Source organism: Gavialis gangeticus, unplaced genomic scaffold, assembly GCF_001723915.1.
Source record: "Gavialis gangeticus isolate Ggan-Ray unplaced genomic scaffold, GavGan_comp1, whole genome shotgun sequence".
In the NCBI taxonomy this organism is placed as follows: Eukaryota; Metazoa; Chordata; order Crocodylia; family Gavialidae; genus Gavialis; species Gavialis gangeticus.
This window is the reverse complement of record NW_017728994.1, coordinates 59,406,647-59,430,567: the sequence shown is the minus strand read 5'-3', so window position 1 is coordinate 59,430,567 and position 23,921 is coordinate 59,406,647. Positions and strand designations below refer to the sequence as shown.

The window sequence follows — 23,921 nt, the reverse complement described above, 5'->3', positions numbered from 1 at the left end:
AGCCATGGAGGGAATGGGGGGGGGTCGGGGGACTTGTGCAGAGCCCCCCGTGCAGTGTGGGGCATCAGGATCGCCCCCATGCCCGGCAGCACCCAGTGAGCACCAGGGCTTTTCTTTCAAGGGCGGGGGGCTGGAGGACAAGGCAGGGGTTGGGGGGGGCTGGGGGAGCAGGCAGGGGTCCCCCCATGATCCCCTCCCCCCTACTTACCAGTTCCGAGTCCAGCTCCAGCTCTCTGCTGCAGCCTCTGGGGACTGCCCGACTCATCAAAGCTCCCCGAGCCTTTTCCGAAGATTCGGAGAGCTTTGAATCGTTTCGGACCTTTTAATTGCTCCCCTGATTTGATTTGGATTTGGAGATTCAGCCACCAAATCAGGTCGAATCTCCTCCGAATCAAATCATCACCCAAAGTTTCGCACAGCCCTATAGGGCATCACTACCAGTCTGGTTCTGATCTAATGTATATGGTTTGTAAAGTTAGCTCAACATACTGAGATCACATACCAACATCTGCACCTGACCTTTCGTCCCACACATGAATCTGAACCATACTAGCAACTGTGAGGCAGGTTGTGTGAATTTCCCTAATGTGACCCACGGAGCAGGCCACCTCCTTTGTGCTGCTGCCACAGACCTGGAGTGCCGCAACGGGAACATACAACAATTCTTCCCCTTTTCATCTCGTTTCCCTTGCCCCTAAACACTTGCACAGCCAGAAACAGCTATGTTAATAATATCAGAATATCAGAATACCTCCTAAAGAGGGACAAGAAGACCAGAAGGATCTAGATCTTAAAAATGGGTGGTCTGCAAATATTTATTGGTACGTTTCCTGTTTGGAACCACGACAAAGAAGTGGACCTGTTTGCAAAGCAAATCAAAGCAGCAGCAGATCATTGCAGCTCCCCAATTTTGTTAGGCTGTTATCCTTCTTGGGGGTTTTGTTATCTTCGTATGGTAAGAGAGACCTTTTTTCCCCTACCAATATTAGCGTATACATCTGTGTCTAGCTAATTACATTTTTTTATTATATGTAAAACTAGTTTGTTCTGTCACAATGATCAAACTCTGACCTGAGGGAGTGATGGGAGGGGAGGAAGGTTTGAATTTAGCTTTGCTAATCAATTCCATAATATCTCCTTTTTTTTACAATGGCATGATTTAATAGCACCAATTTTTGCTTTCAGGTCTTGACTTCTGCGTTAAGCATTTAAGTTTCAATTTTTTTTAATCTTTTAACCTTTATCCCTTTGATTTTTTTTCTCAGCCTATAATTTATTATGCAGTTTCCTGTCAGAGGAGGAGGTAGACTAGGTGACTTTTACTGTGTTGCAAATTATAATTATTAGCGTTATTTGCATTAGTAATGGATTCATTCTTACAACTGAAAACAATTCCATTATCTGATCAGACAGCTATCTTCACATTGTCCAGGATCATAGATTTTCATTAGGCACCTCTTGCTCACTAGGTCAAAAGGAGCACTCTTCTTCAATACAGTAGTAAATGGTCTATCTGCTCATAATGCTTCCCTGAGCAAGAAAAGAGTGCTAACCCTTTAGGAGCAAACCCCTTGCTGCTTCTCCTCTGTCCACCTGGAAAGAGTATGTCTAGACTGCCATGTATGATAGAGATACCGAAACAACTTCAGAGACCGGAAGCAACCTGAGTGCCCTTCTCAGCATGCCAAATGACTTGATGTGCTGCTCTGCACTACCACAGATAAACGGCTATCCGTATTGAGGTGTCTGCACTACACTGCGATAGGCAATGTGGATCTACTCTAAGTGAGAATATATATATTTTTAACATAACCTACAGATAGTAATCAAAATACCTTTGCGTGTGGTCAGTAGATGTTGGCCCAGGCTTGTAATGCAGATTCAGTGGCAGAAAATGCAAGCGTAATTTTTACTTTACCCCTGCAGACGTTTTGTCTCCTCTTTTAAAGTAAAGGTAGGTGTCTGTATCTTTGGACCAGTAGGAGGATTGCATTCTTCCAGTTCTCCCTTATCCTGCTCAGTGTGAGAGGCAATGTTGGGGACAACCTATCGGCAAAGGATAAGATTGAAATGAATGGAGAAGCTTCTTCATCTGTGCTTCACCTTTAAACATTTTGTGCCCTCCTGGGGATATGACAAGCTCACAACATCACTGTCCAAATTAGCGAGCAGTGGGGAGTTGGAGCCTGGGGACAGGTAAGGGAAGTGGTTCTCAGCTTTGTTAGACCTGAGAACCCCCCTCGTTAGACTCAAGGGTATCCCTTAGAAAGTGCCAACTCTTAGTTTACACTTATTTTTTGACTGCGGAAAAATAATAGAGCCATTCTTCTGTTGCAAAAAACTCAGAAAAGCCACAAAAGGTCAGAATGATTGTAGTACAGTTTCCTACTGAAATCTGAATTTATCTTGTGAATTATGTTTGCACATCTAACAGTGCTAACATGACATGGCACCCCAGAGCATTCTTGAATGGATCTCAAGGCACTCCACGGTGCTGGGGCACGCTGGTTGGGAATCACTGATGTAAGGCTACTGACTTGGTTGAGCATTTTTAGTGATTCAGAACAACAGGGATCGGGGTTGAGGGCAGCAGAGAACTTTTTTCTTCTCCTTTTCCAGTTTTATCATGTTAAAGTCAAGGAAAGTCAGTCTTTGATCAGAAGAGAAAAGATGACTAGAGAAGGTTCTTGAGGAAGGGCACTTGATGCCTGAAGGGTTTGTCAACAGCTCTCCCAACTACATAGTTGGTCCAACAGAAGATCCACAAAAAACCCTTGCCCCTAGAGGAAGTTCATACGTCCCAAGCAGTAATCTTCTGTCAGCCATATTGGGATTTTCTACCTACTATTATAGGCTGTGGTTTAATGGATCAAGAACAGAGTCATAGGTTTATTCCCAAGTATGCTTCTCTCTACTCCAGGCATATTACTTGACCAATGTGCATTCCAGTTACTACATGAATAAAATAGTGGCAGATACATGCACTCCTTTGTGATGCATTTTAGATACGTGACAGCGCCAGGCTACGTAAGTGCCAAATATCAGGCCATTTTTGATGAGTTTAGGTGATAAGAATGCCATCTATTAGGGACATGCTTCAGTTTTATGTACCCAGCTAGAGGTCCTAATGGGAAATTTATTTCCAGAGTGTGGGAATTCAGCAGTGGTTGAAAATGAGGTCCCCTTTCATGGCATTCAAACTGCAGATTCGGAAGCTGAGGCACCCCAAATCCCTGGTTAATTTGTGTTTTCATCATTGCAATTTTAATTCAAGACTGTAGCTATCTAAGATCGTTACACCGTGAAACACTGTGCTTTTTTCCAGGTTTAGGTTCTTGATTTTTTTCACTTCCTTAATTGCTTTGAGGACAAATCTTACTCACTGCATCAGTGAAATTAAAGGTAAGATGCTCCAATACCACAAACAGACACCAATAATTGTATGGCAATTAGCACACTTGGGTCCCATAAATGTCTTTGGTTACCAACAGAATATAGATGGTAAATGTGGTAGCCACAGTGGCATCCCCTCAATTTCAACTGTATGATTAAATGTACATATATATAACTACTTTAGGATTTTTTATGGTTTCTTTTTTGTGCCATGATTCAGAACCAAGTGGCATTTGGCCACAGTTAATATTTTTCAGGTGAGCTGGTCAAAAAATGGTGTCTTTTTTCATGAAAAACACTGATGAAAACGATTTTTCATTCACTGCAAATATGGGAGGAGGGAAAGCACTGAACACTGAAATCAAAACACTAAAAACTGAAATTAAAGTGTTAAGTCTTTTAACAAAAATCAACATTTGTTTCACAGTAGCGGACATTTTTAAAGAAATAAAAAAGTCAGATGAGCCATTTTCAACTGAATGAAATGTTTTTGACAAAACGGTTTTAGTTACAAGATCTGCTTTACCAGATTAAATACAGATATTCATAGTATGTCTTTTAAACTTATCTTCTACAATATAGCTAAATAGTATATGATTTGCTTTAAAATCCATAACAAAATAGACTTCAGATATTATTTAATAGACTCCTCATTTGTTACATTTTATGACAAATGTCAGTAGGGCTTGGAAAGAAATCTATATGCATAAAATGCCAGTAGCAGCAACTGTGACTCACTGAAGAGAGCTTTAATCCGAGATAAGAAATCTTTAAGAGGTTCAGAAGAAAGAACTCATCACCGCCAATTATTCAAGAAATATTTTTAAATTGGTGGCACCAGATTAAACCATTGATTTATGTGGCAAACTAAAAAAGATATGTTTTGGAGGCAGCACTGAGCTCAGTAAAATTATTTGTAAGAAATCTTTAGTGCCTTTTTGACAGGTCTCATATTTATCAGTACATATATGATGAAAATGCATAATCCAGAACAATTTTAAATGTAATGAAAATATATTAACTATATCAGCTCCCACATTTAAATGCCAATAGAAGTGTTGCACACCAACCAAATAATAGTAATTTCCAGCAGAAATGATAAAATCTAAGCTGCGATGTAGGTATTACTCCTCAAATTACTCATTCCATAACCACAATTATGCCATATTTGTTTTCTAATGTTGATAATAAAAGATACATGTTGAGGTTTGAGTTGAATTTCCCTTTCTTTAATAAACAAAAATAAGCTTTTAACGGGCGACAATATGCGACTCCTCTTTGAAAGGATGCAGATAACACCAAAATGTTGCCACATTTAAAGATTCAATCAAAGACTTGCTGTGAATGGTATGATATTAAAGTTAAAAAAAACCCCAATCTTGTATGTATTTTGAGCATGATTTGTCGCAAACAGCATTTCTAATAGATAAGAATGATTATATGGTAAAGATCGTAATTTATATATCCCAAGCACTATGCTTTTGTCACTGACATCGTTAAAGAATTTGACATGTTTCCAGGAGAACAATGTGTGTCAGCTGAAATATATACCAATTAGCCATAAACGGACTGCTGAAATGAACGATGCATGCACATGCTATACTTACAAATAATAACATGTGGTTTAAAGTCGTTTGCGTTTTCAAACAAGAATTCTTTTTATGTTGTCATTTGAAAAATCTAATATTTCAAAAGGTCAGGAATAAATAGCACCATTAGCATTAAAAGCTAGCTAACGGGAAAGTAATTTGTTGTTCATTTTACGCTGCATTTTATGTAACAGCTTTGTAAAATGTTCATTTTTACTCTTCTAAAACAAGGTGAAGGCTGCTCCAGTTCATTATTAGACGAAGATTTTGTATTATACCATTGTCAACTTTAACGTCTTGATTCCGTTAGGTGTTTGTTAAAATTATATGGTCTGCTGAAGTGGCTATGGCAAAGGATAATGCGGAGAATATCACGACTGTCAAAACAAGTACGTAGGCAAGTATCTGCTTATACCAAGGTACAAGGAGTGAAAGACAAAGGAGAAACTCTCCTGCAGTGTTAGGAAGTTAATATCCCTGGAGAAATTTACCCCAGTAAGAGGCAATCCAAATTTTAAATGAGAGTTCATGTAAAAACCCCGTGTGCTGCAGTGTTAATTGGCCGCGTGAAGCAATGAGCTCTGACATCATGTTGGGGACCCTGTGTAGAGACTCTGTATGGTTAATACCAGTTGTAGATGGGGTAGAAGGCATGTGCTAAGCGGCTTTGTCTCTGGCATGCCTACATTTCCCTTCTTGTTCTGCTTTGGAAATCACCTATCAAGGTCATGTATTCCTTGTGCAAGGATCTACGCAGAATCTGATAAATGGGACCTTTGTTGCTTGACCCGTTACTCAGGCAGGCCGCAAATAAACACTCCCATTACTTAAATGCTCTTGCACCTGCACAATCCAACTTAATATAGGATTTGGTGCACATGCGAGTCCTCACAGCCGGTGGGCTATTGCAGTTACTATGCTTTCTCCATCCACGCTCAGTCCATGCTGGTGGATGCTTTGCCTCAGACTAAAGTACTGAGGTGTATGCCACTTTATGGAAACTCTAACCAGGCTCAGCGGTACCTCTGCAGCTTCAACAAATTGAATGAAGTCACATGGGAATACCTGAGAGCAAGGGTTACCCTGGGTCTGTCCCCTAACTCAACACAGACATTTCCTTTCCATGAGCTTGTTGGGACATCACAGAGAAACTCTGTGGCCGCGTCCAGACGTGCAGGCATGTGAGGTTTGGGTGCCACTGATCTCTTCCTGGCACCACAAACAACACGCGTGGAACATTAAAACATGCCCCGCGCTGCAGATTTGCAGTGTGGGGCGGGGGGCAAAATTTGCTACTGGGATTTCCCAGTAACAAAAAAAACCCACCAGGAAAAATGTGGTGCAGAGTGCAGGAAAATAGCATGTGCCAGAAGAGACGGAGTCTTGGTCCTCCCATGAGATGCCGGCCAACACATCTCTACTGCTCCATTTGTGCTCCTGGTGCTCCAGCATGCCAGGAGCCAGATAGAGCTGGGCAAGGGCAGTTTGCCCAAAGTGGGACAACGTGTCCCACAACAAAGCACACGTGCAGGGCCATGCACCGAAGCACAAAGCAGTGGCACATATTTGTGCCGCTAGTATTTGTGCCGCTGCAAGCACATGTCCCTGCATGTCTGGACACAGCCTATGACTTTGGAGCTCATCTATTAAAATGCTGACGTGAGGCTCTTCCTGTAAGAGGAAACGCAGGCCAAATTAAGGGTCAGTTTGCACCCCTTGCTGCAGGTCCATGTGAAGAAGCAAGGCACACCCTTGCCTCAGTTGTTATGCTGCAATTGCTACTTGTATCATGGGTAGCAGTGCAGGGACAAAAGCAATCTAGGGAGAGTGGAAACACGCAGCATAGTCAGAGAGAAAAGCACCTTCTCCGTCAGGGAAGATGGAAGGAATTTGGCACGCTTTTGGCTTTACTGTTTCAAGAAAATGGCCACTTCAGCTGAGCCAGCACAGCAAAAGATGTGGCCCTCTCTAGGTCTGGCACTAGTGCAGTTTTTTTTCCTTACTGCCACCTCCAGCACTAGATATGAAGGAGACGGGCAAAACAGAGAATGTGATTCCCTCATTTGTTCTTGGACTGGCACAACTAGACTCTGCCTTTTCATTGGGGATTGTGGCAAGGACCCAATTTAATCCTCTGTGTTTAAATGCAGGCATACAAGCTCCTTTGGCCAGAGCTGAAATTGTCAGTAAGTATTGTGATAACGGAAAAATAAAGAACCTCTTTTTCTCATTTGAAAGGGTCTATGGGTCTTAAAGGTCTCATAAAGATGTCGATAACGCGTCACCCAGGAGCTCTTTCTGTTTCTCTCTCTGTTTTTGTGAAAGAACTCTTCTTTCAACTTCCACCAAAGCAAGAGGCAATAGGATGCTCATGCTTTGCTTTCAGGATGCTCATACTTTGGTTTCAGGATGCTCATGCTCATGCTTTCACCCCCAAAGGTGCTACCAGCTGCCTAGGCAGTCTCGCAGGTGGGATGCAATTGTTCTGGGAATGGCGGAGGGCTCCTTTGCTTCTTTCTGGTAGGCTGGAGAGCGTTAGAAGGGGTCGTGCATTGATGGAATGCAAAATTGTGAACTATTGTTGCAGTGAGGTTTGTGGCCTAGGATCTTCCCTTACTAAGGGTTAAAAATGCTGTATGTGATGCTAACTGAAGTGGAAAGAGCAGTGGTTGATGTCTGGACTTTAAAACATAATTATCCTAGAGAAATGGGTTCTCGGTCTTGACGATGGATCTACTTCTGTATGTCTTTTGCATCCATAGAGAAACCTGGTTGTACCCAGGTTCTAAGGAAGGACTCAAAGTTGAAAGCCAGTGGGGTGAGATAGGGGTAGGGATAGTCAAGAATCTCCTTTTCCCCATGATTTTATGGAAGGTAGAAGGGAATTCCTTATATTCATGGACAAGAAGATGCTTGGGAAGGATGATCTGGGGCTGAGATTTTTCTGTTTGTTTGGGCGGTGCTTTGCTACTTCTGGGTGCTGGAAGGCACAAATAGTAAAAATTGTAATGCTTCATCCCATAATGACTGAGAGCCCCAGCTTCTAGTGCATTTGTAGTTTTTATTGGCATTAACAGATAGCACTGACATTTTTTGAATGCTATCAGCAAGAAGTAAGGGTTTGCAGGACGTTCTCTCTCACTGTTTCGGTACCACAGAAATTAAATCTGAGGAGAAAAACATATATAAAAATACTTATAGTATGTCTTTTTTACAAAATTATACTAATGGGTCTATAATACAAAGAAGCTAACCTAATTCCTCATTTGACATGGCCACGATAGGACATTACTACATTTGACTAACAAGAAAATTCTTTGAGTTGCCAAATGTAAACCACAATTTCCTGTTACAATGTCGAGGACCTATATTCATTCACACTGTTTGGCTTCTCTGACTTGGTTGGACTAAATAACCTTTTGAGATGCCTTCTATTTTTCCATGATACTATGCCTTTAGCTATGTGACTTTAATGCTTTCTCTGATACCTTTATTGTCCTTCCCCGATAATGTGTATCTCCATTCAGGGGCCAGACAAGATAACGCAACACCATTGCTGGTCAACTGATTGACACCCTCTGCCTTCAAACGGCGTAATTCAAAGGACACCTTCTGATCAACAGCTGCCATGCTGTACACAGTGGTTTCCAACTTCGCCAGCACAAAGCCTGGCTGAGTGGGGTGCAGCCAGTGTGCAGACTGGATATGCACGAGGCCAGGTTTTCAACCTGTGGTCTGTGGACCCCGGGGGTCTGCAGACCATGGCTAAGGGCTCCACAAATGGTGACTATGATCGATCAAAGCATGTGAATACCCACACTTACAAGTCAAAGAGGTCTGCACCCCCATTTGAAATTTCCAAAGGGACCCACACCTCCGTTTGACATTTTGTAGGGGTCCGCAAATGAAAAAAAAGATTAAAACCCACCGGTATCGACATTTCATTGCCCAAGAGACTAATGTTTGCAAACTAGACAAACATGTATGGAGATTGCCTAAGCCACGATAAATCTGTTTCATCCAGTGCACAGAGGTTTTCACAGGAACTTTTCCCTTCTTGCAGCCAAACACAGAGCCATTTATAATACCTTCCTTGATACTATGTAAGAAAAATAGTTGAAGTACCAGTAGCCTACTGTTGATCCTTATCTAGTAAGGAAGGAAATTAAATTTTCCTGAGGTATTTTTTAATACTCTAAGTGCCTATTCTTGTCCTATTAACCCATGACCAAGACTGACTTCTGTATCTCCTAAATACATTCAAGACATACAAAAAAATAGAACTCTTGGGTCCAAAGTGAGACCTTTTATTATATATATTTTTTGTATGTCTTTTTGTCTCAGACCAACACGGCTACCAAGTACACCCCTAAATACATTCAAGATTTTTGTAATAAATATACGTACATGTTTCCATTTTCTCCTTCTTGTACAGTGACCTTTTCTGCTCCCAGTCGAGGCAGAGTTGGATTTAGGATATTGTTGTTCCAAAGAAATTTAACCTTAGTAACATTTTGAATGTTATTTTCTGCATCAATGAAGTTTGTGTAAGTGTTGCCTGGTTTGAGAGCGCCCCTTCGAAAAAAAAAGGTATAAAAACAGTGATGTCACCTGGGGTTTAATATCAATTGCCAATGCAGTTCAACTGCTTGTGTAGTGATAGCACCATGCTAATAACAAATAATGCTTTCAGTTTGTCAACTAATGAGCACCTTATTATCCTGCTTTGCCCTATATACTTTCATGTATATGTTCATATAACTGAAGAATCCTTCACTATTTTCCAGTCTAGCTCTTTTGAAACCACTGTATTCAGTAAAACTGCTGCCCAAAGCCATACTTATCTGCTATATCCCTGGCCCTATAGCGAATGCCTCATTTTCTCTGAAATGCGTATTTCTAGAGCAGAGGTCAGGTGTCTTTTAGCAATGACAGGCTGCTGCTTTGTGAATCAGAGGCTGCCAGGGGAGCCCGAATATCCCTCAAATCCCACCCGGTGCATGCCAAAAAATGTGGCTCTAATCCTGTTATCAAGCTCACCCCCACCTCCCCATGAGAGATGCTGCTGATGTGGGGAGAGGTGTCAGTGTGGCCAGCAGCCCGGAGGTTAATGGAGCCTGGGGTTTAATCCAGGCTGCAGGGAGCTCCCCGATGCGCTGGTTCAAATCTCTTCCCGCACCTTGCTGGGCGGATCTGGTCTGTAGATCAGCCCGATCCCACATCTAGAGCCCCCTGGTAAACTGCAGCGAGTCTAAATCTGGTGGCCACATCCTTCTCTATGGTAGCATAGGAAAAGTTTCAACCACTTGTTGCTCATACGTTATAGCTTCAGTTCAGATGCTGCCTTATTCTCATGCATGCACGCATACAAAATGTAGGTGTGTTGAATGAATGTCAGGAGAGAACCGTGGAAGAACCAAGCCGGTTGGTTCCTCCATGGTTGAATTCCTCCAACCAACCCAGTTGGCTGGTTCCTCCATGGTTGGTTCCTCCAACCATGGTTGAGTTTTTAAGGCAGATGGAGTCTTAATGATCCAGCAAAGAAAAGAGAGGGTCAAGTTGCAACTGGGCAAAAAAAAAGCCTCTTCGATACTAGCCTGCTCCTCTTTCCCCACAATCAAAAGCAATAAAATCTCCATGCATTGCTAAAAAAGCCAGCTCAATGAGCTTAGGAATTACAAGGGGGCTCTTGCTAATATCTCTCATTTCTTTCAGGACACCTAAACTTTTCCCTGATTAGAGGTATTGGGCTAAATTCTGCCTTTTGCCATAGTGGCATAAATCTACAGTAATTCCAGTATCTAAGCAAGGAAGTCCGTGAAGAAGCAGGATTTGGTTAGGCAGTTAAGGAGGAAGGTCATGAGGTGAACAAGGTCAAGAAGGCGGTTCCAGGCAGAGACAACAGCGTGAAAGTGGGTGTGGGAAAAAGATATGCAGAAAGACACTGAAATGGGTCAAAAATGTATATGGATTGCCCATCAAGTCAAATTTGCTTGCTAAGTGGTCTGTGTCAAAATCCGGCCTTCCCTCCAGCTTCCCTGGAGAATCTAAATTCAGTCTAGCAGAATAAATAGCATAATGAAAATCACTTATAATATCCCCACCATTAAATCTATTTCCCCTCACTATTTCCATGGCAGCATAGCATATTATTAACTGGATCACATAAACTGTAATCCAGTACTGACATACTTGTCCCACTACAACAAAAACAAACAGGATTATTAACTCACAACACAGAAACCCGCTCTCACTGCAGCAGAAAAACCACAATGGTGTGTAATGCATGGCTTTATGTGCGATGCACGATAGCTGGGGGTTTCAAAAGAGTTTGAGGGATTCCAGCTGAATTTAAAATGGAGCTTTTTTGGAAAGGTCAGACCACATCTGTCAATGCAGCTGTTAATGTTCAGTCTTTTAGGAGCAGACGCACCCATATGCATACATTCATATATCTGTATGGAAGCTTTATGTTATATAAAGTGCTAAAAAGAATATGAAGGTCGCATAGTTGAGCCAAGCCATGTGCAACATTAATTTGTCCAGGTTGCATAGAAGGATTATGATAGTGTTCACAGTTATCTGTATTCCCCCTGCTCCTGCCCTTTTCCTGCCTCTGCCTATCCAAATATCTAGCTGGCTCCTTGCTTTCTTCCCCATCTGGTGGACTGTCTTTATGCCCCTCACTCCGCTCATCTGTCTAAGCCACCCACTCTTTCTCACCGCTCCCATACTCTCCCCAGACCCAGTGCTTTCTCACACTTCTGCATTAAAATCAGACAGTTTCCTTCTTTTCTCCTCTGTGTGGAGATGACGCAAGCTAAGTGTAGCTGGGACGGGCCGCAGCATGCACAGGGCAGACTGTCTTTGAAGAATTTAGCTGCCAAACATTGATCAAATATATGCCAGCTGAGATCTTTTAGATGTCATAACTTGGCCAAATTTGAATGAATTTGCCTGGGGATGGCAAATAGGTTTGCCCTTGATGCCATACTGATCCCTGCTAAATTTAAATGCCATTTTATGAAATCCGGAGGCTTTTGAGCTTTTTTTTTTTATGCATAAGAATGTGCTTAATATGGGCAGAGCAGCGTATTATTCCCTAGCCTTTAATGGCTGAACAGCTCCTTTAATGGCTGAACTATTAAACTTAAAACAGCTTGATGCAGGTTTGGGATATTTCTGGCCAAATGGTAACGTCTGGCAAAGTTATGAGCATTGATATAGTTCTTATAATAGAAAATGTATGGCAGGAGGCCTTAACTAGAGGCGGTACTGGTGGTACCATTTATGACCAAAATATAATGGAAAGATCACTTTAAAAACGTGAAAAATAAATGATCAGAACTCCACTAGTGGAAGTCAGCTAATGTCTCTGAAATCAGTTTGGTTATACCAGATTTACATGGTGGACCTGAGATCAGAAGATAGCCCCAGATGATGTATTCCTATTCTTATCAAAGACGAAAGGCTAAATTCTAGCTCTTTCTTTTTCAGGTATAAATCTAGAGTCAGTTCAGGTCCAGGTACTCTGGATTTGTACCTGCATACCTGAGAGCAGTATTTAGCCTATAAAATAGGTTGAAGAAAAACAATGAATTAAAAATATTAAACTTTGATATGGTGGAATAGCATATTTTCCACAATAATACCGAACTTACTTGACAATTTTGTATTGCTTGGTGTTTCCTCCAGTTCCATACAGGGCAATATGTGCAAGCCCTCTCACTTTACTCTTTCCAGATATTGTCACAGACACCTGAAACCTCCACCCTACACAGCAGAAATAAAATGAATTAAACTGGATTCTTACAGGGGGGAGAAAGGGACAATTTTTGGTTTTCTGTCATTATCCTGTAATGAAAGTTGGGTAGGGGGGTGCCTATCATTTCCCTTTGAGCTCACAATTATATCTAGACCTCATGGGAATGACTACGGAAAATTACAGCTGAATGGCCTCATAGGATAACACTCAGAGCCTGATGTCCTAACGCACTTCTTGTGCAGTCATTTACAAGTGTACAAAATAGGTGTAAAGCACCAGCAAATCCAAATTCTCACATTGTGTCAGGTCTCCAGGTTGTATCTGTATTGGTGTAGTGGCAAAAGCAATCAGGACTCATGGTAGAGGTGATAACTTTTATTAGACCAACTAGATGTTTGCAATTAAAAGCAATTTTTTTTTTTGCAAAAGAATTTAAAAAAAAATCTAGTTGGTCTAATAAAAGATATCACCTCTACCATGAGTCCTGATTGCTTCAAATTGTGCGTTACACCCACAATGTACATTGTATACAGCTGTGCAAATTCAGAGGCGTTTGCATTTCTTTGTAAAACGAATAGTCCATAACATGATAGAAAGGATGTAGGACGTGAGAGCTGTTTGTTCGGTTTGGGCTGGTATTGTAAGGAACCAGTCTGAAGAGTGTGGGCTGGTATTTTCCAGTCCATAATCAGTCCACCCTGGGTTTTACCCTGTTTGAAATCCAGAGGAGAAGTTCCTTGTACTCAGGAGAACTTTTCATTGTCATACAACTGGCAGAGCAGGCTCTGCTCTCTCTTGCTCCAGTCTCCCGAGGGGAAGGTGGAGTAGCCTTGGCACTGTGTCAGAAGAAGGTATGGGCAGACTACCGAGGAAAATGGGCTCGGGGGTGTGGAGCTCCACTGTCCCAGTCACCACCACTGGCAGGCACCTTGTCAGTTAAAACTGAATTAAAGAGAGAGGGAAACTGTTTACACGCCCTACCGGTTTACAAGCAAGCAGATAGAGAATAGAAGAAGTAAAGGCTTACGAGTAAAATTCTTGGCCTCTCCCGTGTTCAGAAAAAATTTCTGGAACTGAGAACCAAGACTCCCCTTGTATTTATCTGCGTAATGACCCATGTTGGGGCATCCATACTGGGGGCACGGGAAGCAGCTTTCCTAATGAAAACCAGTAGATCCATTAATGACAGTAATAGTTTAATAATCCCATTGTTTCTAAATCTCTGCAGCAACATGTTTTAGATTAGCCCCAGTCTCTCTCCCTCTAGCTGCTTAAGAAAAGCTCATGCAATTTAGCTGAGTCCCTGAATGCCGCCTCAGCATATGATTTGTTGAATATGTGAAGCTGTGTGTAAGTGCTATGTATTATTATTCTGTACAGTGGGGCTCTTCTCCCTTCTGATTGTGACCGGGCCACATAGGGAGGTTGACAGAAGTGCTGCAGCTTTGGCTAACAGTGGATTATGGATTATGCCTGGAGCTATGGGATAAGTGACTTTAGGCCATTTCCCACCTGTATGATGCCCTTGAGGCCATCTGCAGATGTTAAGTGAGTGCAAACTGAACCCTGAGCCTTGCATGGGTTGCTCTGTTTTTCATCATTTGAAAACATCATATTTTAAAGTGGTCTGGGAGGTATTACTGAGTTTCCTTCAGCACAACAAAGCAGAAGAGGAAGCTACGGAGGCAGCTTTAACCAAAGCCAGCAGGGCCTTCATGCTACTGCAGAACTAGGCTTAGCTGTGCCTTACCATACCACTTCCCCTCTTCATCCCACCCAAGCCCAGTCCTGGAGGAGGCCCTAACATGTCCATCTACCAGGCCTGAACTCCTGCTGTAGCCTATTTTTACTGAGCTCTTGCTCTACTATGGCTCAGAGAAGTGCCACTTATTGTAGCCTGACCCCTCTCCCAGGGAAGGAGAATGACTTACCGTCTCAAAAATTTCATACGAAGCACAGGGATATCCTAGAAATCCGTCCGGAAAGAGGATGCTGTCAGAATAATACTTGTAGCTTCTCAAGTGATTGCAGGCCACAAAGTCACGAGTTCCTGGAAAAAGCAGCTGCTGTTAAATGTCCCACTATGTGGTTATTGGGTGGTGACTTCTTACTTTCTGTTAAACATCTGGATAAGGATGATGGCATTGCCCTGGTCATGTTGTCTGACAGATTCACTAATCCCCCATCACAATTCATGAAATGCCAGAGCTACAGTTTGAGCTTTAATTTTATAGTGGCTGCATGCATTGGTGTAAAGCACAGATTTGTAATGCTTGCAAAGACTGACTGTACAGTCCTGGCCCATGCTGGAGAACAGTTACTCATAAGAGTAGTCCCAGTCTGAAGTGCTCTGCAGTTTTAAACAAGGATTGTTGTGTAACCAGGCCATCGTAGGCAGCACCTCACAGTGTTATAAAAGGAAACAAAATGGAAGGTATCCAGTTGTGTCCTACTTTCACACCAAATTCTTGGACTGGGACCAGTTTATGCCGGCTGAGGAATTTGGGGTGGGGGGCAGGGAGAAGAATTATTATTTTCAAGTTGAGAAAAAAATACGATTTTGAACTGAATTTTTCTTTTAAAAAGGAGTCGTTCAGTATAGCTGTGCGTGCATGTGTGTGTGTGCATGCGTGTGCATGTTTCAAGTCCCCATTACTGATCAGTAACTCAAAACATCCTATAGCCTTCAGCAAACATTTGGCCTGAGCAAAGACTGTAGAAACAGGCCAGTTATTGCAAATAATCATTTCACAGATTTGTATAGAAAAGAATCGGAGCCTTATACTAGAAGCATCTCGAGGGAGGGAGCATGCCTTGTTTTTATTTCGTCAAGCGCGACTTAACTTTGTGGGACTACCAATACCGAGCGGCTCTGTCAATAAAGACTTCTGTTAGGAGTGTAAAAATAAGAGTCTACGTGCTCTGTCGTAGTCCCGACTTTTTCAAACTGTCTAAGAATAGACACACAATGACATCATTTCAACAGATAACTCCAATGTAGAAGCAAATGTCAATGTAGTGACCCCGGGTGACAAAAACGATAGACAAATGTTCCAGAACGGAACTAGAATTGACTGCGATCGCTCCACCCCGAGCAGCTGCTAGATAACTCCATCATAAAAACAAGCCTGACTGCTGTTGTTCAGGACATTTAAAGCTTTTGGCACTGCTCGAGCGGTTTGTTTCTGCTGTCAGATAGGTCTCCCAGAAGCAAAACCTTTGCGTTACTCTTTTATTTGCTTTCAGTCCCTGTACTAAAGTGAACATATTTGGACTGCGCTGAAAACTGCACAGCTGTAACTGTTGGCAAACGTAACAAAAATAATCAAAACCACCTGAAACAAGAAAACTTGGGTCAATTCAAACTGATGGTGACCCACGCTAGAAATCATCATCTACTTCCTCTAGTTACCTTCCCAGATTCCATCAATGTCTACAATCTGTGACACGGGATTCTTGTTACATCCTGGCATGTTTTCTCCTCCATTTGGATAAAAATCCATATGCCCGACAGCTTGGCGCATTCCAAAACCTGAAATATTTGCAACAGGGATAAGCAAATTTTAATTTAATGCCGTGTCATATGCATGCACATACACACTGGTATGCACCTACACAAAGCTATCGGTGGCTTTAGTACTATCTTTAGTACCTCTTTAGTCAATTGTAAGCTCTTTGTTGGCAGGTTTTTTCCCCCCCTCTGTGTCTACACAGGATCTAGCAGAATGGGGTCATATTCAATGACTGTGGTGCATAGATGCCGCCACAATGCATATTCTTTTTATTCGTCAAACTAGTTGTTATGTTGATAATAACAAACCTGCATTGGGAAACTCACCCAAATATGGAATCATAGGAGCCGAATCAGTGTGGATAATATCAACAAAGGTCGCATCACTCTTATCCAATCTGACTTCAATGGGAGTGCCTTGAAAGTAAGGCTCTGCAGGATCCAGTCCTTAAATAGATGTGGATGTGTAAATAAAGAAAGAAACATTGATGATACCACTTTCAATTGGGGAAACTACATATTTGTAGCTGTATATGTACACATTTTTGTAGATATATGTATCTATAGTTGTTACATAATCACTGCTTAGTTTCTTTAATTTCAGAAATAGAAGTTTAAGTAAATATATCTTCAGCCATAAAGACTGTATTAGTAACAACATGCATCTTACAGTCTTATGCATATACAGGGTCTTCATAAAGTCCTTGTGCACTTTTAAACTTGAATAACTTAGGCTGTGCACAAGCACTTTATGAAGACCCTATATTATAGATCTGTTACAAATAGTGCACCCTGGAGCAGGACCACAGCTGGCAGAAATCAGAAGCTCTACTGAAGTCAGTAGATTATGTATGTTGATTTATACCACCTGAGCATCTGACCTCGTTAATGTTTATGCCTGAACTCCGGCACTGTGACACCAGTGGTTGTTTTAGGCCAGGATTTTTTTTCAAATGAACTGTTACTGAAAGTTAGGCTGCTTACTCCATATCTCCCATGGCCTACTTCTCAGAAATGCTTTAGGACGAATGGGGGAGCTGTTGAGTGCCCAAGACTTCTGAAAATTGCCCCATCCAAATGATGGTTTTGGGGCTTTAACTTTCGGCACCTAGTTCTGATGCGGTGGCCTTTTCCTCCTGATGCTACCAGAGAACAGAAACTGCTTTGCTTTTTCAATCACTGCAGCTACCCCTGGAGCTTCAAAAATCTTGTAAACTACAAAGCATTTACTGTCTTGTGCTTATATCTGATACTTTTCCTGGGCGGTAGCTTTGGTTTGGTTTTTAAATTGAAATTTGCAGACTATTAGTCCAAGGGTCACCAGGCCCAGACCCCTCGGGGAGATGTAATAACTGAAAACAGCTGAGTTAATAACATTTGAAATTGGCTTTGGTGCAGGAGGAGTAGCCTCTCTGCCTGATGTACTTTACCCTTGGACTAGCCTGGACAATGAGTGAGGAGATCAAACAAAGGCCTTGTAAAATTTGCGGGTGCTGAACATGCTTGCAGAAGAGACTGACACGGCAAGCTAGGGAATACGTTGCTTGGATTTGGAGCCTGTTCTTAGGACATCCCTGGTTCTACAAACAAAGTCCTATCATTTCTATTTTGTAATGATTTTGAATATTTGTTTATCATTGGGTGTAATGGGTGAGTTCCTGCAGGGATGGAGTTGGGTTTCTGCAGCCACAGGCAGATGTCTGTAATTATGCGGAGAGGCAGCTCCTAGAAAAAAGCTTATTCCCAAGGTAAGCCAAGTTCTCGTTAAGAAATTGTGGGGTTTTTTAATTTCATGTTTTGGGCCAAATCAGCCAAATAAGTTCTGAATTCTATCGACTCAGCAGAGCATAATCATTCATGTCTGTGTGGCGCGACCACTGGCAAGTATCCTACCCCCCAGACTCTTCAGCCTGGGGCTTCAGATACTCCCAACTCCATGGCAGGCATCCTGCATGCAAGTCTCAAGGCCAGAGGCCTTGGAGCTCAGATGCCCTCTAGTCTTGCTTGCCCCTAGCTAAAAGGCCAAAGGAGCCAAGCTAGTGGGAAAGCCCAAAAGCAATTCCCCCCTCAGCATAAACCGTGGAGACAAGATCCTCACATCTGGAGGCATTTGTAGACTCTCGCAGGGGTCAGCCTGCCTGCAGCACACACCTTCAAACTACACCAAGCCATTCGAGGCCAAGAAGAAAGGTATCTCCCCTGCCAGGTAAGTAAATCCACCTGGGCTGAAAAACACCTTGTGGTATCTCCCCTGCCAGTGAAGAAGCTGTGTCTTGTGATGAGCAAGATAACGACCACAGACAGGGTGCAATTAACAACCCAGGAACAAAGGTGCCTTGTGGGAGTGACCTTGGTGCATGGCGAAAGGATGAACTGCTGCATCCAGCCCACAGCCAGGGCCCAGAGCGCTGTTGCTGCCACAGCTATACCAGTGGCCAAGACATTGCAAGACATTGAGCTCTTGGGCCATGCTCTGGAAAGGCACTTATATACATGCTTAACTATAAGTACCTGAGTGGCTCCATGGGCATCAACAGAACAACTCCAATATCTTTAAGTTAAGCACATGCCTAAATGTTTGGCTGTGGAAGACAGAGAGCTTGGGTCTTGTAGGCCCATCCCTTGAAAGAGCTGTTTGGCCATCTTCTCTGTGCACTATAGTTGGCTTGTTTGGTTTTGTTTTTTTTTACATCCTAAGAAATTAAAGTCAGCAGAGATGTAACACGTGTAAATGCATTTTGCAAAGATGAAGGGATTTATGTTAAACCCAGGAAACCAAGGAGATTAAAGGGTTACATCTGCAAGCTCAGCTTCTGCCTTTGGTATGTCAGTTCCAATTCATCCTTTCCTGAAAAAGGGTATTGGGCAGCAGAACCAAGCACAAAACAATTAACTGTGCTCACTCCTGCACTGCTTTTACCATGCTTTGGAGGGGCCTGCAAGCAGTGGGTGATCTTGAACACCAGATGTGCCCCTGCACCTGCACAACAAGCTGGGTTAATGAGGGACAGGGATGATAGGAGAGAAACTGCCAGGATAAGGAGTGTGGGAATTGCTATGTCAGGCCTCTTCTTTTACAATAGAATTGGGCAAATGACTTAGAAAATAATCAGAACCATTAAAGCTGGCCCAGGTCAAGCCTGTTAAATGAACCGAGACTGTGGGACTTGGCACTCAGCTGCTTTAGTGACATAGTAATATGCTCCAGTGTCACCGTGTTATAGTGTACCAAGCCAGAACAGCCCATGCTCCATGGGCCCATCCCTTGAGGTCAGGGGACAGGATAACTTCTGTATGGATAACTTCTGTAGGATAACTTCTGTATAGGAAAGACGCCATCCCTTTCCCCTGCCCCAGAGGTGAGGTTCAGGTCTGATCACTGCCCCATTAGCCAGCTACAGCAGCCTGGCCATTGCACACTGCATGTTATGGGATTCCCAAGGGCAAACTAAGCCTTGATGTAAGTTGGTCTCAGGGATGCAAACCTCCATAGCTTCTAGTGGCACTACTGATGAGGAAGGCCAGGAGGGTATCCTTGTGGAGTTTCCTGCTAATCAGGAGAGGACTACTTATAACAGAAGGGAATAATCTGGCTCTGTTGGCAATAGAGGGCTACAGTGTAGTAGAGCTGTTTTCACTCTGTCCTGTAAGGAGCACTTACATACACCAGATAGATAGATAGATAGATAGATAGTAGGGCTGTGTGAAATGATACTTTTCCATTTTGCCTTCGGTTTCGACAGTTCGAAGGAACAGCTTTCCGTTTCGAAATTCATTTCAATTTGAAACAGCTGTCCCGTTCTGCTCCATCGAAACTGAAAGGCTGTTTCAATGCTGTTTCAACGTTTTGCTGGGGGTGGGAAGTCAGCCCAGCTAGGCTGACTTCCCACCCCCAGTGCTAGATCGCACAGTGGGCAGGGTATCAGCCCAGCTGAGTTGATTCTCCATCCCCAGCACTAGATCAGTGCGGGGCGGGGAGCAGAGAGTCAGCCCAGCTGGGCTCACTCCTTTCCCTCCCCCCCTGCTGTGATCAGGTGCGGGGCGGAGAGTCAGCCCGGCTGGGCTCACTCCCCCCCACCGCACTGAGATCGGGCACAGGGGCAGAGAGTCAGCTCAACTGGGCTCACTCCCCCACTCCATGCTGCGATCGGGTGCAGGTGCAGAGAGTCAGTCCAGCTGGGCTGACTCTCCGCCCCGCACCTGACTGCAGTGTGGGGGGGGAGTAAGCCCAACTCGGCTGACTCTCTGCCCCACCCCGCTGGATTGCAGTGCCCCCTGCTGGATCGCAGCTCTGGGGTGGGGAACTGAGCCCAGGCTCAGTTCCTTTCCCTTGCGAGCACAGCCCTGGTTCTCCCCTGTCTCTCACTGCTGGCTTCGAAACTTGAAACTTTTTGAAACTTTTTGGCTAGCCTCGTTTTGTTTTGAGGCTGTTTCGAAGCCCTTCATTTCGATTTGATCTCACTGTTTTGAGCTTGAAATCAGTCAAAACAGTGTCGAATCAAAACAACCGGTGAAATTTCGCACAGCCCTAGATAGATGGATAGATATGCATAGGCACCCATGTACACATGCTAGCCAGCTCCAACAAGCACCTACAGGCAGGTTCTGTAAATTATGAGGTAATGGTAGGATTTAGCAGTTTTCTCTAGCATCGATTGGGCTAGAATTCATTAACCTACCGGTTATTCTTGCTATGCCTGGCCGCCGCCTCCCTGCCTCTCCTGCAGCGTGAGCTCCAAGGCTATGGCCGATGATATGGACCTTGGAAGGGGAGTACTGGTATCTTTCCTGATAAAAACAAAGTTTAAAAGTCATAATCTTTATTTTCAATGATGTTAGGCATGGACAGAGGCTGTGACTAACTGAGGGGCCAAATTCTGCTGCTTGAGAAATATGTGGAGCAGAGCTGAGGTTCCTGGAACGTAAAGAAGGACAGAAGCAACAGGGTCGTTCCATAGGTGCTGCTGAAGCCTCAAACCATTGACAGCTTCTGTAACTGCTGTGCACATGTGAGATTGTAGCACTGGGCCCATATATTCATAGATCCACCAGCTGGGCTGCTTGCTCCTTCTTCCTTGGCAGGAAAGTGTACTTGGGGTTTTACACCTTGGCTTTTTAAGACATCAGTGCTTTTCAAAGGTCTCATTCTGCACTGTTCTGAACCTTGTGTTGGCACTAATACCAATGCAAACACTACTATTCTGATTTGCATTTTATACCTGCTTTGCAGGCCTGTAAATAGCACAGGCTGAATGGCAGTAGAAAAGCAGGCCCTTGTTTTTCTTATACTGGTCGTAGAAAAACCAGTTTAGAAAAATAAAAAATAGAGACTGGTCTTCTCCCCCAAAATGTTGTTATTTTCTGGACTAAGTTTTTTAAAGTCTAGTGATTTAGGGACAGAGAGGGACATTTTCAAATGTAAAAATAGCACTGGGGTGCCTAATTCTCTGTAATTTTGCTTTGAAAATGTCCCTGAATCTTCATGTAGTGTAAAAATGGTGATGAATATTAGCAAATCTCTAGCAATTTGTGTTAGATGAAGATCTGGCCCTTCATTTGGATAAAAAGTCTGGGCTAGATCTCCAGAGGAACCTAGACAAGGTTTAAGCATTTAACTGCCACTTTAGACACCTAAATCCAAAATTTGGATTCTCTGAACCTCTCCTTGGTTGCTGCCTAATTTTGGATGTACCTGTAGCCCATGTAGAGATGTCTTGACAGTGATGATCAATTTAGCACCCATTTGGTGGGATTAACCAACTAGGAGTTGCTCTACTTATCTTACCCACGGGACTCAAGCTGGTAGAGTGTTATGTCCTGTGTTGTATCAGGTTTGACGGTAGTTTTACAAAGAGTTAGATTATAGATTTGTTTAGGATGGTTTGGATAGGGATGATCCTGCCTTATGCAGGTGGTTGGACTAGGCTCCATACAACAGCTCAGTTGTACAAAAGTACTTATATGCAGACTGAAAATACTCAACTCTAGTAAGGGGCCGGCAGAAACTTTTATAAGCAGGGTGCCCAACACTTTCTATTGTAAAAAGTATTGTGTCCTCTTATTTTCCCAAGGAACTCAGACACTTCTGTTGTTTGCAGCAGAACTTCAAAATTTGCCCGCATAATAAAATGGTGTCGGGGAGGAGTCTTTTGCTGGCTGTGTACATTCCCATTCAGATTGTGTACTCTGATCACATTATTTTCATCAATATTATGCTGTTTTGTGTGCCTAAAAGAAGAAGATCTCTTACCATGAGGACATCTATAAAATAGGCAATTTCAGCACCCACAACACGGATGTTGTTTGATGCCTGGGTATACTGGCATCTTGAACTACTCTTCCAATCTATGCAGATGCAGTTTACATCTTCCACTTCAAACATCCTCTGGTGAAAATATGTATTTGCAAAAAAAAAAAAAAAAGCAAGTTGCATTAAGGAGCGATCAAGCCATTGTTTAAGCAACATACCCAAGCTTATCAATGCCATATTCATTCCTTTTAATTTTTTTCCAGGTACAGCACCTATATATACTAAACCATGTCCTGATGATGCAAAAAGACATCCTTTAAAACAGGGGTGGCCAACCTGCAGCACACATGCCACAAGTGAAACAGGGAGCCTGTGTGTGTGGTGCTTGGCAGATCAAGGAGGGAACAAAGAGCACAGCAGCAGATAGAGCAGGAACCAGAAAGCAGAGCAGCAGATCAGGTGCCCACAGGAGGATCCAAGGACTTAATGGGAGAAATCACACTAACAGCCCTAACTAGTGTAGTATAAAATGCACTTAAAAATTAGTAAGTAATAAATACATTTTCCCAGGTAATAAATCCATTTTCAGATCAAAGATGGACTAGGTTTAAAGAATAGGGCACAAGCTTTCTTGGGAATTAGTGCCAACTTGAAGCAAAATCTACCCAGTTTGCACCTGGCAGCGTAAGCCATTCTGATTGCTCACTCACAGAATTTTTTTTTTTTTGTATAAATGTTAAAAGAAGGTACCTTTCTGGAGATGGGTAAAAATGTGTCAAGGAGATGTTACGGTTTAATGATTGAAGCCATAAGGGAGGATGGGCCTGTTCCTGAGCAGACCAGCTCCTTATAGGGTTGCCAACTCTGTTTTGAATCTATTCCAGGAGGTTTCCAGAGCGCCAACATGCCCATGACACACCAGGCAAACGTGCCTGCGTGCTTGTGTGCATCAGGTACGGATGACAGCGTGTAGACTTTACAGCAGGAAGGCAAAGGCACATTACTATTACATTTTAAAAACCCACCGGACTACTGTACAAATTGGATTCAACATCTGGAGTTTATTTCAATGAATGCCCTATCACTTATCTCCCGGGTGAGTCTCAGCAGTCTCCTGGAGATTTAGATCTAATTCTGGAGACTCCCATCCAGGGCAATCCTGGAGGGTTGACAACCCTAGCTCGTCATTGCCACTACCCAATTTTTTGTGTCATGGCAGTCTTACCCCATTACGGTGGACTGCCTGCCCTCACAGGCATGTGCCCTGCCAGGGGAGCCTCTCTCTTTATCAGCAGCTGTGGTGTGATGCCGCAGACGTGAGTATAGCTGCTTAATAAATTGTAGGATCACCTCAGTTTCCAAGAAGTGTCTTACTTGAGCTGTTTTGTTTTTGGTTTTTTTGATCCCCCATTT

The 23,921-nt window shown here is 43.0% G+C and overlaps 1 protein-coding gene across 1 annotated transcript in view; it reads right to left on the bottom strand.

The window, feature by feature from the left end:
• Positions 1–8,026: 8,026 nt before the first annotated feature.
• The window catches only part of LOC109287264 (inactive pancreatic lipase-related protein 1-like), an 18,525-nt gene continuing 2,630 nt past the window's right edge, over positions 8,027–23,921 (bottom strand). Inside the window, exons 4-12 of the mRNA XM_019502202.1 lie at positions 22,509–22,643; positions 20,938–21,046; positions 16,586–16,705; positions 16,160–16,279; positions 14,679–14,797; positions 13,775–13,904; positions 12,644–12,755; positions 9,390–9,557; positions 8,027–8,149 (exon numbers count right to left, since the gene is read on the bottom strand). Coding sequence (XP_019357747.1) covers positions 8,086–8,149; positions 9,390–9,557; positions 12,644–12,755; positions 13,775–13,904; positions 14,679–14,797; positions 16,160–16,279; positions 16,586–16,705; positions 20,938–21,046; positions 22,509–22,643 — 1,077 coding nt within the window. The 3' untranslated portion in view covers positions 8,027–8,085. The remainder of the gene's footprint in view (positions 8,150–9,389; positions 9,558–12,643; positions 12,756–13,774; positions 13,905–14,678; positions 14,798–16,159; positions 16,280–16,585; positions 16,706–20,937; positions 21,047–22,508; positions 22,644–23,921) is intronic.